This window comes from Capricornis sumatraensis, chromosome 5, assembly GCF_032405125.1.
Source record: "Capricornis sumatraensis isolate serow.1 chromosome 5, serow.2, whole genome shotgun sequence".
In the NCBI taxonomy this organism is placed as follows: Eukaryota; Metazoa; Chordata; class Mammalia; order Artiodactyla; family Bovidae; genus Capricornis; species Capricornis sumatraensis.
The window spans coordinates 53,175,262-53,191,765 of NC_091073.1; the positions used below are offsets into that span (position 1 = coordinate 53,175,262).

At 37.4% G+C, this 16,504-nt stretch overlaps 1 protein-coding gene across 1 annotated transcript in view; it reads left to right on the plus strand.

Moving 5' to 3' along the window:
- Positions 1-16,504, plus strand: part of HBP1 (HMG-box transcription factor 1) — a 30,805-nt gene that overhangs the window by 5,830 nt on the left and 8,471 nt on the right. The window contains exons 2-8 of the mRNA XM_068973078.1: positions 3,539-3,722; positions 5,766-5,994; positions 9,952-10,087; positions 10,439-10,550; positions 10,638-10,750; positions 12,860-13,016; positions 13,688-13,832. Coding sequence (XP_068829179.1) covers positions 3,539-3,722; positions 5,766-5,994; positions 9,952-10,087; positions 10,439-10,550; positions 10,638-10,750; positions 12,860-13,016; positions 13,688-13,832 — 1,076 coding nt within the window. The remainder of the gene's footprint in view (positions 1-3,538; positions 3,723-5,765; positions 5,995-9,951; positions 10,088-10,438; positions 10,551-10,637; positions 10,751-12,859; positions 13,017-13,687; positions 13,833-16,504) is intronic.

Consider the following 16,504-nt stretch of genomic DNA (forward strand, 5'->3'; position numbering starts at 1 on the left):
GATCCCAGTCTACCTTCCAGCCTTGTTATTGACAACCAGGAGATATCCTAGCCTCTGGCTTCTATGTCCTTCTGATTTCATCCAGTACTTTGCTAATTCTGAGTTTGCTCATGTGAGTTTCTCTCATTAGGAGCTTCCCTTCCTTCCTTTTTTACCCATTCATAGCCAAGCCCTGCCTCCATAGAACTGCAGTTGTTTGCTTCTGTCTTTCTACTCAAGTGTAGGTTCCTTGAGATTCATGATAAACTGTTCATCATTGAGTTTCAACGTAATACCTAGTAGAGTACCTTGTACATAATATGTATTAAATGACTGAATATATTATATATATACACACACATATGTTTAGATAAGAAAAGAATATGGCAATCATTTTTAGCCTGCTCCTTCTCCCAGTGCACCAGGAGTTTGTTTGAATGAAAACAAGTAAAAACCAGTGCACAGGATTGTACCTCAGTTCAAATAAATCACATGCTCTGGAAGGCAGGGCTTGAGCATCATTGGTTTGAAGCAGACATGGTCCTGTGTGCCCCCAGGGTTGCACATCACAGATCAAGCTAAGTTTGCTGAGCTTTTGCAATGAGAAAGTGGAGGCTCAGAATCAGGATTTTGCCATTTATGCTTGAGAAGTCAATTTGTGTTACTAACCACATCTCTTGTGGCCACCAATTTGGTAGGAAGCTATTTGTTATACACTAGCGTATTTGCTGTAATTATATCATAAGACTGTGATTATTACATAATAGATTGTACTTACTGAAAAGTGTTCATTTCTTGGGAATGCCTCAAACATCTTTTAGATAAACTGTTACTTGCTTAAAGTAATGGTATGATCTGTGACGTTTATTGAAATGTGTTGGATAATTTGTCATATTTTGCAGGGAGGAAATTACCAAAGCTGAATAACTGCCTGTCTGGTTCCTATTGTTAATTATTTTCAGTAACTGTTCTGTTAAGAGATTAAGTATCCAAAATATGAATAATATTGCCCTATGTCGGTCTAGGGATAAAAATTTTTTAAAGATCATTTTACTTTATTTTGCTCATTTTGTTTCATCTTTACAACTGCTCTGGGAAGAAGAGAGAGCAGGTGTCATGAGCCCTGTTTCCATATGGACATACTGAATTAGTGAGAAGCTCAGTCATTTAGGTCATAGATTTAATAAGTGATCAAGCTGGAGTCAAACCCATTTCCTTACACCTAACCCAGTGCCCTCTTCTCCACTACTTGCCCACTACTCCACAGTACATCTTACAGTTTACATTATGTAAGGCTCCAAGTACCCAAGAAATGAGTCATATTTGAGGCAGAAATATGAAAGCTGAAATAAAATACTAGAAATAAAGTAAGACAATGGTCAGTTTAGCTGTATGTGTCAAAAGCTTTCAGTTGAATTCAGTTGCTCAGTCGTGTCCCACTCTTTGCGACCCCATAAACCGCAGCACGCCAGGCCTCCCTGTCCATCACCAACTCCGGAGTCCACCCAAACTCCATTGAGTCGGTGATACCATCCAACCATCTCCTCTGTCGTCCCCTTCTCCTGCCTTCAATCTTTCCCAGCATCAGGGTCTTTTCAAATGAGTCAGCCCTTATGCATCAGGTGGCCAAAGTATTGGAGTTTCAGCTTCAGCATCAGTCCTTCCAGTGAACACCCAGGGCTGATCTCCTTTAGGATGTACTGGTTGGATCTCCTTGCAGTCTAAGGGACTCTCAAGAGTCTTCTCCAACACCACAGTTCAAAAGCATCCATTCTTCAGAGCTCAGTTTTCTTTAGAGTCCAACTCTCACATCCATACATGACTACTGGAAAAACCAAAGCCTAGACTAGACGGACCTTTGTTGGCAAAATAATGTCTCTGCTTTTTAATATGCTGTCTAGGTTGGTCATAACTTTCCTTCCAAGGAGTAAGCCTTAGAAGATATTTAATTGCCATCCAACCACTAATCTATCTCTTAGAAGTCCAAAGAAATAACCAGGTGTAAACAAATACTTTAAAAAAAGAATGTATAAAGTAAGAGTGAAAAAACTGGGAACATGTTTAGTAGTAGGAGGGATAAGTAAGTTTTGGTAATTCCTGTGATTATATATAATTTAATTTTTAAAAACAGATCTTTGAAAGAATTAATGCTTATGAACAGGCAAATGCTTATGAACTTAATGTTAAGAAAAGGTCTCATTTATATATAATATGACATATGAAGAAAAAGAAATGATTTTGTTTAGGTAAAATGTAGATGTCTGTGTGAAAAAGAGATTGGATCATTAGATAGTAACATCAAAATGTCCCAGTAACTCAGGTTGGTGGAATTAGAAATAATTACTGTATTCCTTTTTTCTTAAGAAAAGCTCTTTTTTTTTTTTTTCCCACAGTGATCATATGTTTTATAGTCAGGATAATGTTTCATAAGAAAATTCATGAAAAAAGCCTTTGTAGAAAAAATGTCAGTGTTTGTTGGTGATTATGTCATGACTTAGCTTTTGGTTTAAATATCTTTTCACTGCATTTTTTGATTAGCCTAGGCTACGGTAATTGACTTTTAATGCCTGTTTTTTTTTGGCCATACTACATGTGGCTTGTGGGGTCTTAGTTCCCTGACCAGTGATTGGACCCAGGCTCCTGGCAGTGAAAGCACTGACTCCTAACACTGAACTGGCAGGGAATTCCCAACTTCATTTTTTTAAGTGACTTTTAACAGCAGTATATTTTATTGTTTTATTTCGAGGAAAAAAAAATGTTAGAATTTTGTGTGTTGGTATGTTTCATTAGAACTTTTAAAACTGAAATTTGGGGTAGAGCCTGAGGAATCAGGAAATCTTCCTGCTGCTGTCACTCGTATTAAATAACTAATTTGATCACTGTTCAAAGGCAAGAATGTAAAAGGTATAACCACGTTTTACTTTCATAACAATTTAGTTGGCAGACATAGGTGAGAAATTATTTAGATGTATCAGTTTATATTGTTTTCTTCATTGTTTCAATTTTGTATGCTTGAGATAATGGTAGATTTAGATAATGTTTAGCTAAATTTCCCATTATTATTATACATCTTTGTAAAAATAGTAGCCTTTTTATTATGATTAGATTCCAAATTATCATTAAGAAAATATTCTTACTTTTATGAGAAGTATAATATATGTCCATTTGAAGAAACTCTATTTTACTTTATGTTTTTGTTTTAGCCATAAGATCTTAGATCCCCGACCAGAGACTGAACTTGTGACCCTGCAATGGAAGCATGGAGTCTTAACCACTGGAAATCCCAAAAAACTCTTTCTCAAATGTTCTTTAGAGACTGTAACATTACACTTGTTCACTTTCATAAGATGAGAAAACAAAATAGTGAACACAATTGATAGAGAAATTCAAATCTTCCAAAAAAGGTGCCAAATAGGATGGACCTTCAGTCGTCCATGTGTAGTGATTTTGAGGGGGATACAGATGGCAATATATGATTAAAGATACAACATTGTGATGTCTCTGATTGATTTTATGCTTTCATAGACCACGTGACTTTTTTTTCTTGTGTCATTTTTAGTCGGAGCGCCATAACATGGTGTGGGAAGTGAAGAGCAACCAGATGCCTGATGCAGTGCAGAAGCTCCTGCTAGTCATGGACAAGAGAGCGCCCGGAGTGAGCGACTCGCTGCAGCTGCTGCAGTGCAAGGAGACGCTGCCCTCCTCGCCCGGGTACAACTCTTGTGATGAGCACATGGAACTTGGTAAACAAAATTCAGTTTTTAGGGATCTTCACTGAGATGTGGATTAATTTTCATGTTTAACTTTTCCACCCACCTTGAATTGCTGAAAAGTATGCTAAGTTTTGTTCACTAGGAACTTTCAATGTTCTCTTGTTATTGCTTATAAAGTATTATTTAAACCAACATAACTTTATGTTGATTATGTTAGTTATCATAGAGACTCATTTACAAATTCAAACTCAACTGTCTTTGTGGGTAAAAATGAGCCTTTAAACATCTTATGAAAACCTTGTGGTGTGGCTTTTCAAAAGCTGTTACTTTTGAAATAGCCTTGTAAGCTCAGCAAATTATGCTGGCTATGCCTTTATGCCTGGTTTGTTGGTATGATGGGGGAAATTCCAGTGGACACTTGAAACTGGAGGATCAGACATTTGTAATTATCAGTACTGCTGAGCTACCCCAAAGATGCATGATACATAGAACTGTGTAGGTTTGTTGAGGTATGACTTTGAATGTTACTGCTTTGAGGTAAGTGTTGAAGAGAATAAACAGCCGATGAGTGAGCTTGTCTTGCTGCCCACTTTTCGTCTTGGCTTTGTCCCCATTTAAAATGCGTTTTCCCCTGATGTTCACAAAATCCGAGATGTGATTGTCCTCATTTTATAAATAATGAAGTAAAGGAGGTTATACTGTAGTCTTCTTTGGGAATTTGAAGATCTTGAAGGTCTTGAGACATAACCTGTTGACATGCTAAGGGTTTGCTAAGCTCAAAATATTTACTGAATTGTGGTTACTATTGTGGGAAATATCATTTCAGTCAATTACTTGGTTCTTCATTGTCACATTTTAGTTGGTTTCAGAAGGAAATCAGGAACCTAGGGCTCAGGAGGTCAAAAACTTTACAGCCCCTCATGACTTCAGTTTAAAAGTAGTTTCCTCAATTTGAAAGACAGAAATGAACCTTTCACAGTAAATATACAGGTGATAGTCAAAGAATGATGTTGGCAGTGAGGGAAGGGAAATAGCTACACCATCATGAGCATTGCAGAGTGGAATTATCTTAAGTTGGTGTATTTTGGCTTCTTTGTGAAGGGAGGGATACCTTCTAGTAGGTTTTATGAATGGATATCCTGAATTAGTACTTGTCAGACATTTCCGTTTTAGTGAGTTATTCTGGGATAGTCCCTGTATAGGAATGAGTATGTGCTTTTATTGTGACCATATAGGAGAGCTCTCAAGTCTGCAAGAGCTTCTGGGTTTATATATTGAAGAGACCCATTAGATCCATAGAGTTTACAGGCGTGTCTTTCACAAACGGATTTTGTTGTTGTTTTTAAGGCTACAAGAGGCTTTTTTTTTCCAGTTCAGTGTTTTAGAATTCAGTCTACCTTGCAGTGTAGTTTTGGCATGAACAAGGGTGGTCCTTGGGTACTCTTTCTGGTTTTCTTTCTTGGGTAGCTGAAAGTCTGTCATGAACTACCTTTTGAGAACACACTTTTTGGAAAATAATAAATATTACTGAGTTTAGACTTTCTCATTAAAAATAAATAATTTGGTGTAGATAAAGTTGAATAAGTGGTACCTAAAAATTGCTGTGATCTAAGTTTCATCTTTGAAAATTGTTGTTTTCATTTATTGTAGTAATCTTGTTAAGTATATATATACCCCCATAAAATACCTTTTTCCTTATTAATGTGGTAACATAAAAATGTCTGAGTAGCATATGGATTATTCCCAGGTGAGCCTGTGAAAAACTGGGGGCGGAGAGTCAGAAAACACAAACAGAACAGTTTGTGAACAGTTGTAAATACATGGTTTGTGTAGTGAGGTCATTAATCCATTTAAGTGTACTTTTCTGTTAAGCTTTGTTGACCCTTAAATGTATAAGCTGTCATTGTTTTTTCAGTTGAAACTTGTTTCTTTCAAAAAACATTTTGAATTTACACCTTTCCTCTCACAAAATTAACTAGCTAAATTTGAGGCCCTCTTTCCCAGCTGTGACTACAGTATTGTCCCCTGTATTAGTGATTTCCTTCTGATAATCTTGAGTGTGCTTATTTGCAGATGATCTTCCTGAACTTCAGGCTGTTCAGAGTGATCCTGCTCAATCTGCCATTTACCAGCTGAGTTCAGATGTGTCTCATCAAGAATATCCAAGACCATCTTGGAACCAGAATACCTCAGAACTATCAGAAAATACTTACGGTGAAAATGAAGTGGATTGGCTAACAGAACTAGCAAATATTGCCACCAGCCCACAAAGTCCACTTATGCAGTGCTCATTTTACAACAGGTGGGAACATTGGCTGTGTTTTAATTGAAAACTTTGTTATTACAAAACACTTTTCCCTCCCTAGTTTTAAAAGTTGCCTGGAGAATCTCAGGGACGGGGAGCGTGGTGGGCTGCCATCTGTGGGGTCGCACAGAGTCAGACACAACTGAAGCGACTTAGCAGCAGCAGTTTTAAAAGTAATAATGCTGTTGATCATTTAAATAAAGTTTTTTTTATTAAAGTCATTAAAATTGAGCTCTTTATCTTAAAATGATCAATGAGGTAGTCAACCCCCAGTCATTATTTCATACTTTGATGATTAGATAAAAGTAATATGAGAACTGAGTCTTAAATGGTTTAAAGTCATCAGGAAATACATCAGACCAAGAATACTTTTATTTATATTTTTTGCTTAGATAAATGAAAATTTTCTAAAGAGCCATAATTAAACATTATATTTTAAACTTAGTCAACCTTGAATTTGGTTCCTTTTGGTCTGCGTTTATTTTTTTTTCCCACAGTGTATGTGGCCTTATGTATACGTTTGCTGATATTGATATCTTGAATTTCTCGAAGTAGACTCTCATTGGTAAAAAAAAAAAAAAAACCAGTTTCATTTACCCAGACCAGAGTTTAAGAAAATGACTTATTGTGCTGTAAAATTATGGAATTTTCCAACTAATATTCCTCAGTTCAGTTGCTCAGTCGTGTCCGACTCTTTTGCGACCCCATGAATTGCAGCACACCAGGCCTCCCTGTCCGTCACCAACTCCCGAGTTCACTCACACTCATGTCCATCGAGTCAGTGATGTCATCCAGCCATCTCATCCTGTCATCCCCTTCTCCTCTTGCACCCAATCCCTCCTAGCATCAAGAGTCTTTTCCAATGAGTCAGCTCTTCACATGAGGTGGCCAAAGTATTGGAGTTTCAGCTTTAGCATCAGTCCTTCCAGTGAACACCCAGGACTGATCTCCTTTAGGATGGACCGATTGGATCTCCTTGCAGTCCAAGGGACTCTCAAGAGTCTTCTCCAACACCACAGTTCAAAAGCATCAATTCTTCGGTGCTCAGCTTTCTTCACAGTCCAACTGTCACATCCATACATGACCACTGGAAAAACCATAGCCTTGACTAGACAGATCTTTGTTGGCAAAGTAATGTCTCTGCTTTTTAGTATGCTATCTAGGTTGGTCATAACTTTCCTTCCAAGGAGTAAATGTCTTTTAATTTCATGGCTGCAGTCACCATCTGCAGTGATTTTGGAGCCCTAAAAAATAAAGTCTGACACTGTTTCCACAGTTTCCCCATCTATTTGCCATGAAGTGATGGGACCAGATGCCATGATCTTAAGTTTTCTGAACATTGAACTTTAAGCCAACTTTTCCACTCTCCTCTTTGACTTTCATCAAGAGGCTTTTTAGTTCCTTTTCACTTTCTCCCATAAGAGTGGTGTCATCTGCATATCTGAGGTTATTGATATTTCTCCCGGCAACCTTGATTCCAGCTTGTGCTTCTTCCAGCCCAGCGTTTCTCATGATGCATATAAGTTAAATAAGCAGGGTGACAGTATACAGCCTTGACATACTCCTTTGCCTATTTGGAACCAGTCTGTTGTTCCATGTCCAGTTCTAACTGTTGCTTCCTGACCTGCATATAGGTTTCTAGAGAGAGAAATGGATAATATTTTATTAATTATCCCCCAGATTATAAAGTTGACTAGTTAAAAAGACATAGATAAATATGATAGTTTATGAGGAAGAGAAGTAACCCAGATTTGCACTCATGTGGGTGGGTAGACCAGGGTCCATATACAGTGATGTAGGAATAACCGAATTTTGGTAGTGCTTGTAAGTTAGTACAATTCTTTGCTAAAAAATAAACTTGTTAGGTGTGGAGCCTTGATTTTCTTGCATCCCAGCAAGTTATCCTTTTCTTCTCTTCAGCAGGATATTGGTCTTGATTAGAGCAAATTCAATTTAATTAACTTCAGTTTAAGTCGATGATAATTTCCACAAGGATGAAAAGTTGACTTTTCAAAGTATTTCTTCCTTTATTGTCCCAGTTTTTATTGTAATCTTTAAGAGTCAAAAAATGAAAAATTATTTTATAATTAAAAACAGAAAATCCAGATTTTACTATTGGAATTCCTTTTCCCCCAATTCTAGTTGAGATAGTAATTTTCATTTTTCACAGCAAACTAGAGGATTAATAATTCATGGAAAGCTGAGTAAAGCCCTCAGAAGGAAATTAATGTTAAAAAAAATAGTTAAAAGGAGTAGCTCCTTAAAGGTGTAAATTCCCCACCGCATTTTCTGTGCTTCCCTTCTTCCTCGGGAACGAGGCTCGGTAACACTCTGCTGTTCTGCCTGGCTTCTAACCCTGTCAGTGGTCCATAGCTATTCTATACAACTTTGTGTAGATTGTCAAACTGTTAGTTATTGAGCTTTTGGATGTCTGAAGTTGTAACTATAGAGTGTCAAGGGGTTGAGGACAGATAAAATTTATATTATGCTTGCATAGAGGGATGAGGAGACAATGGTGTCAGTCATTCAGACACATCAGCATATTAGTTTTTAGAGCATTTAGGCCACATGCTTTAGAACACTACGTTGTCCTCTCATTTTTTTCATTGTTCTCTTTTAAATGGTTATACAGAAGAACTGATAAACTTAATTTTCTTTTATTAAGAAAGCAGGGACAAGCTTAAGCAATTTTCAACAGTTTGGCCACTCAATAAATATGTAAATGTGTAATAAAAGGAAGAAATAAAAGATGAAACATTTAAGCATTTATATTTTGAAAATTGGTTGGAGAGTATGCTAAAATATGTGGAAACTAACTTGGGTTTTTACTTAAGTTATGTGAATATGAAAACAGTATAGTTTTATATAGAGAGTAATTTCTGCAAAGGTATAATAAAAATGTTACTTAAGATTAGAAAAATCGAGGGACTAATAGATTTCTCACGGAGTAAGTGCAAAATTGGAAAGTAAGATGCCCTCCTCTTGTTAGAAAGAGGATTAGTACAGACACTGTAAACATTTTTTTGTTAAAGACCAAATCCCTAGCTGACATGAAGAATTGTCCTGATTGGGGACCTTCAGTTGACCCTAAGTCTTCTCTGCTACTTTCCAATCTCCTGAATCAGTGCACATTAGTGCTTGCCCTGTACGGGCCTGTGGGGGAAGGCTCTTAGTGTGTTCTTGAGAGCCCCATGTAGTCTGAAGGGAGTGCTGCCTGGTAAAGAGACCTTTGACAGGAAAGAAGGGGAAGAGGTAGCTTACTCTTTTAAGGTGATCCTGGGGGTTGAAGTAGCTGGCTTTATGTGTACCTGCTTTGCAAATAGGCTGTTTTCTACTATAATACGTTTAAACATTTCAGCTTCAGGTAATTCATTGAATCTGCAAGTGGTTGGTAGCTAAGGAGTTCCAAGTTTGTCACATAGAGCTTGGAGGCCCTGTTCAGAATGAGATTTAGTGACCACATCAGAGTAAGACAGAAAGGGACAGGGAGCCCTGCATGAGGAGCATCATCTTTCATGAAGGCAGCTGTATATTTGTTTGTATTTAGTGATACATAGGAAATGGCAACCAACTCCAGTATATTCTTGCCTGGAGAATCCCATGGACAGAGGAGCTTGGTGGGCTACAGTCCACGGGTCGCAAAGAGTCAGACACGACTGAGCGACTTCACTTTCACTAGTGACACAAAAATGAGTGAATAAATGAAGGAAACAGTAATTTGGAATTCGAAGTATATTATCTCATCTGAAAAAAAGTGTTTAAAATGTGTGAAGAGGGAAAGAAGTTATACAACAACACACTATAGATGAAATTTTTGTTATCTTCACCAGTGTTTCCCATAGGTGTCTTACATGTAATAACACTGGTATGGTGAATGTGAAGTTCTTTTCATCAAAAGGAAAGCCCTAGTTTAAGGACCTTTGCTTTGTAACTAAAGTGGCTGATTTATTTTAGATCATCTCCTGTACACATCATAGCTACTAGCAAAAGTTTACATTCCTACGCACGCCCTCCACCGGTGGCCTCTTCTAAGGGTGAGCCGGCCTTCCCTCATCACTGGAAGGAGCAAACACCAGTCAGACATGAAAGGGTAAGTTCATTCATGAAATTAAGCTTTTATGACGTTTGCACGGCAGCTGAAAAACATTAACTTGTCCCTCACTAAGAGTGTCTTCTGAAGTACATACAGATGGAAAATAGTCTTGTTTTTCTGCTAGTGATCTGAGTTTGATTTTATATGTATAGCTCTAATAACTGTTAGAAAAATTCAGAATTACCAGTAAGAAAATGCATTTAACTAAACTTCCCAAAACATCAGAAGGCAGTTTTTTCTCCCACAGTTTAAAATTAGTAAGTTACCTACTAATAAAGTCTGAAGACACATATTTACAAAATACATTGAAAATAAAAACTAAACAGTTTGTAATGCTTTTTTCCACAGGCAAACAGTGAGTCGGAATCTGGCATTTTCTGCATGTCCTCCCTTTCAGATGATGATGACTTGGGGTGGTGCAATTCCTGGCCTTCAACTGCTTGGCACTGTTTTTTGAAAGGTTAAAAAAAGGCTTGAATTTTTAGTTTACTAGTGTAGCAAACACACTGATCACATATCTAATATTTGTTTTTTATTTCAACTTTAGGCACACGACTATGCTTTCATAAGGGAAGCAATAAGGAATGGCAGAATGTGGAAGATTTTGCTAGAACCGAAGGCTGTGATAATGAGGAGGATGTCCAGATGGGCACTCACAAGGTTGATTTAAAATTCTTTAAACTTTTCCAAGTCTTTCAAAGGGAGCACAGGTTTTTTATTAATCTACAGATGTATCCTCCACTTGCTTTATGTTACATGGCATCCTGCGTTTTGGGAGGAGCTTTTGTGAATCCTCTTGGTGTGAACAACAGTGACTTGAGATCCTACCTTGATAATGAAGCTTTCTTAGATGGGAAAAAAGTTTCTTAGCACTTTTTACACATTGCATTTTAGGGAAAACTAAACTGGCATTAAACATAAAATGAATAAATAAACCAAAGCCTTATCTTAGGTAATCTACAAAGTGGTTAATTCCCCCGTGGATAGAGAGTTGAGTTACTTTTAAAATGACCCAATAAAATGCTGCTATTTTCTGAGTTGGTAAGCAAAGGCAGGAATGGGTAGCAGTGGATAAATACTGATGAAACTATCTTTGAAATCTTCACTTTCTCCATCTCCACTTTGGGCAGAGAAAATGGGCCTGTGAAGTGTGCTTGTTTAAAAATTCCTGTTTTGACCGTGCTATCTGTTAAGTCCTTGAGAAAGATAGTCTTGATGCCTTCAGTTTTCCTTCATGCTGTAAGCACTGTATTGTAAAGTTCACTGTAGTCTTTCCTTGGGCTCTGTAGCTCTACTAAAATTGTGTCAAAGGTTACTGGTTTCATTCTGATTTAGAAATCTGCTTGGTTTGTTTGTCATTTCTGCAGCATTCTGCACAGTGGATTGTCTTCTTTTGATTTGTATAGCATGGTGCTGCCCTGATTTTCTTTCTGATGTCTTGGGTTTTTTTTACTGTTGACTTGTCTGCCCGTGATGTTGAATGTTAGATAAGATTCTACCCCTCCTCACTCTATTTACACTTCCTCACTGATGATAATGTTCAAAGCAATTCCTTGTGGCCTGTGGAAACTGCTCTGGTCTTGGAGTCAGGAGAGCTGTGCTCTTCTTTTTTGCTCTACCAGCAGCTATTAACATTTTTGTGACTGGCCTTGGGCAGTTTGTCTGCCCCACTGGGTGTTGGCTTCCTATTTTGTAAGATGGAATTGGATTGATTTTAAGTTCTTACAGAGCGAAGAATCAGAAGATTCTTTAATCTAGTTATTAGTATAACCAACACTGGACTGCCTTTATCTTCCCCTCCAGGCTGTTTTCCTCCTTTCTTTTAGGAGTATTATTATCTTTTCTTGATTGCCAGATTCAAAATCTATCTTGTTCGCTTCATTCAAAACATGAAGTTGACTGTTTCCTTTCCTCCCTTCATATTCAGTTGATCCATTCTATTTCCTTCAAGACTTTTTACGTTTATTATTTTCTTTTATTAGTTAACTTTGATTGGATATTACAGCTAGCCATTGGCATGTCTGTCTCCTTTGTCTTTCTGTGAATTTAAGGGTAGGGATCATGTGTTTTCAGAGCCTAGCACCTAGCATCTACTGAGCACTCAATAAATACTGGTTGAATTTATTCAGCCCAGTTCTACCACCATTGCAGTTGTCAGATTCAAGACTGTAGTGGGTTTCTCCTGTTGAATCTTCAAATAAATTGAATACTAGAGATAGCTTTTATCTGTAGTCTTTGTCATCATCATAAAATTGAGTCATTAACAATAATACTTTCATTGACTTCCCAGATCCTTCTCAAAGGAAAGCTTGAGCACTTTGCCAGTCTTTAAGACCTCTTTACTTACTTACTAACTGGGCCCTTCTTCGCAGCCTTATTTGCCCCAACTCTGAATTCATCTTGTAATTTAGCAAATACTCAGCATTCTCCAAAGAAGTTTCTAGTTAAAACTATTCCTGGTATAAGGAGAGTGTTTCTAGATTCCATTTCACATGGGAATTTAAAGCCCTCCTAATCTCCTGGAGTTAATATCTCCCTTTAAACTCCATATAGCACTATTTATTTTTACATTGAAGTACTGATTCCAGTCTGTTTTATATTGTAGTAATTTATATATTTGCCTTTCTTCACTACTGGGTTGATAGCTCCTCAGTGGCAAGAATCCCATCTTATTTTTACCTTTTCTACAAAATCTTACACACAATAGGAACATCACTCCATGCTGAACTGAACATTGCCAATTTATTTGCTCTATGCATGTATTTCCAGGGCTATGGTTCTGATGGTCTAAAGTTGTTATCACATGAAGAAAGTGTATCATTTGGTGAGTCTGTACTGAAGTTGACTTTTGATCCTGGTACAGTGGAAGATGGTTTACTTACTGTAGAGTGTAAACTGGACCACCCTTTCTATGTTAAAAATAAAGGTAGGGCTTCAATTTGAATTTGTCATAACTTTTAAAGAAAGCTTCTTAAACTTGTAGTTATGTCTTATGGCGTGATTTTTGATGATTAAAAAACAACTTTTGAAGGGAAATCTTCTTTCACACTAAAACTACCATAGGAAGTGCCTTACAATACCTACTGATGTTTAAATCTCTTAGCAGTAATCAGGTGGAGCTCTACTTCCTGTGGGTATGAACTTGTAGATTCATGTAGGGTATACCATAATAAGCTCTCTATTGTCTTGATATAATTTGGGGAATGAAATATTCTGGTAATTGAAATTTGGTTTAGGCCAACTATGCTTTATACCTGAGTCACATTAACACAGTATCAAATGTAATGATTCAGAGACTATTTCATGGTCTCAGTCATCATCATTTATCACTTACTATCTTGTAGGTAGATGGAGTACTGATTGATAGAACTTATACATTAGTAAAATGCTGAATTAAACTAGTTTTGGAGGGCTTTTTGCATTGCTTAAATAAAATACTTGGATTTGTTTTGTGGCAAAGATATATGACTTGTGTTACAAATCTCTGAAATATTATTTTTTGTTTCTAACACTCAGAGGTGACATGTCTAAGAAATAATTTGGGTGCCTTCTTTCAGTCTCTATCCTTTATGTAATGATTGTTTGATTTAACTTTAGGTTGGTCATCATTTTATCCAAGCTTGACTGTGGTACAGCATGGCATTCCATGTTGTGAAATTCATATTGGTGATGTATGTCTACCTCCTGGACACCCCGATGCCATTAATTTTGATGATTCAGGTGTTTTTGATACATTTAAAAGGTAATAGTAAATAATTCTTTTTTTTCCTCTGTTAAAGTTAACTCTTAATCTCCCTAATGATTGCTATTTAGGAGGTTAAACCTTTAAAGATGTGAGAATTAAAAAGGACTACTTAGAAGAAGTATGTACTGTCAACCCTTGAACAACACAAGTGTTAGGGACACTACCCCACACAGTTGAAAATCCACATATAACTTATAGCCAGCTTTTCGTGTAGGCAAATTTGACCAACCATGGACTGAGTAGTGTTCACTATTGAAAAAAATAAATCCATGTTTAAGTGGACCCATGCAGTTAAAACCCATATTGTTTAAGGGTCAACAGTATAAGAATAAATGAAAAAATACTTGGTAATTAAAATAGTAATTCTAGAGAAGTTTTACAAAGGATGAAATAATGCCATTTGGAGCAACATGGATGGATGCAATGATGATTATACTAAGTGAAGTAAGTGAAAGACAAATACCATATCACGTATATGTGGAATCTTTAAAAAAAGATACAAATGAACTTATTACAAAACAGATAGACAAACTTACCTGAAAAAGTTACCTGAGGGGGATGGGGAGGGATAAATTAGTTTGGGATTAGCAGATACAAATTGTATACATATAATAGATAAACAACAAGATCCTACTGAAATAGATCAGCTTTGATAGTTTAAAAAAATTTGTTAAATCTGGCCAGTTGTTTTGAACCAGTTCATTAATCTTTTAATTGTATCCTTTTTCCTTTAGTTAACTCTTTAATACTCAGTTTGACCAAGATCTTTAGTTGTATGGATTAACAATTGTGAGAATAGCAAAAAAGTTAATATTTGGAATGACTTGAATAAAGTGATTTTTTCTTGAGATCACCTTGTTTAACAAGTTGTAGAACAGGATAAGAACCCATGTGTGCTGACACTCAAGGAGGTTGACCAACTGAATTTTTGCGGAACTTTTCTGGTTTTAGGACTGAAAGTCCTGCATCCCTGGAAACCCCTCAGTCTTGGGAAGATGGGGGCAGTTGGGTCACCCTTCTCCCAGAAGGAATGCAGAGAAAGTCTGAATATAATATCTAGGATTTTAAGACCCATTGTTTCTTTGTGATAATTAACAAATTCATAAGCATTTAAGTAGAGAATTCTGAGGAGTTTTGCTGGGCTGACAATTCATTCAGTTTAATATAAGGTTAATATGTTTTTATTTTGAAAGCATAAGTGAGACTGTTAAAAAGGAAAAAAAGGTAACCAGCACAGGGCCTGACCCAGAGTGTATGCTCATTAAACGTCCCTACGATTGGAATCTAAATGCTGTTTGATTCTTTCATATACAGTCATCTTTGAAAAACAAGACAATGTTAAGGTCCGATACTCAGTATTCTTAGGATGTAGATTCATGATGCCTCTAATGTTTTGGTGAGAGTGTAAACTGACACAAAAATTTTGGAAGATAATTTGGCTTTATTGTCACCCCCGAATATCAGCAGTTCCATTCCTCTGTATGTACACCAGAGGGAGTGAGTGCTTGTAGACGTGCACTAGGAGCTCTGTGAAGCTCATGACAGCGAGAGCATGGACACAGTGTCAGCACTCATTCGCTGGAAACCGGATGCGATACATTCATGCAATGGAACCCTTTTCGTCAGTGGAAAAGAAGTGAATCTTGTGTGTGCTCATTCGTGTCTGATTCTTTTGCGACCCCATGGACTGTAGCCTGTCAGGCTCCTCTGTCCTTGGATTTCCCAGGCAAGAATACTGGTGTGGGTTGCCATTCCCTTCTCCAGGGGATCTTCCCGACACAGGGATTGAACCAGATTCTTTATCACTAGTGCCACCTTAGACATACATTTTTAAACATGGATCAACTTTAGAAATGTTAAGTAAAAATTTATATATTCTTTCTATGACTCAGATGGTAAAGAATCTGCCAGCAATGTAGGAGACCCAGGTTCAGTCCCTGGGTCAGGAAGATCCCCTGGAGAAGGAAATGACAATCCACTCCAGTATTCTTGCCTGGAAAATCTCATGGACAGAGGAGGCTGGCTGGCTACTATCCATGGGGTTACAAAGGATTGGACACGACTAAGTGACTAACACACGTTGTATATAAAATATATACAGTTAGGGATCCTCAGGTTAACCCCCAGGTTCAGTGTCTTACTGGGAGGACTCACAGGATTCAGTACTGAGTCACATGTATAGCTATGATTTCTTACAGTGAAGGGGGGATATGAAGCAAAATTGTGAAAAGGAAAGGCGTGGGCTTAAGTCTCATGAAGCCCGATTTCCAGGAGTCCTCTCCCTGTGGAGTCACACAGGACAGGCTTATTTCCCTCAGCAGGGAGTTGTAACAACACGTAGGAGTTGTCATCTGCCAGGAAGCTTATTAGACATGCAACACTAGAGGTTTTATTGGGAGCTGGGTGCACAGGCTCTCTGCCTGGCATGTACCAAAAGCTTCCTGAACGAAAGCAGGTGTTTAGGGTAAACAGTATTTTCAGTACCCACAGTTTAGGAACAATGAGCCACTTTACCAGTTGTGGGAATGAGGGGAACCCTCTTGAAATCCTAATTCCAAATGCTAGTCATTGCCAGCCTGTAAGTAACCGTTTGAAAGGACAGCAAGCCTGTGATGTTCTTTATTCTGCACAGTTAAACATTCTAAGTAACATAACATGTTAATATAGTT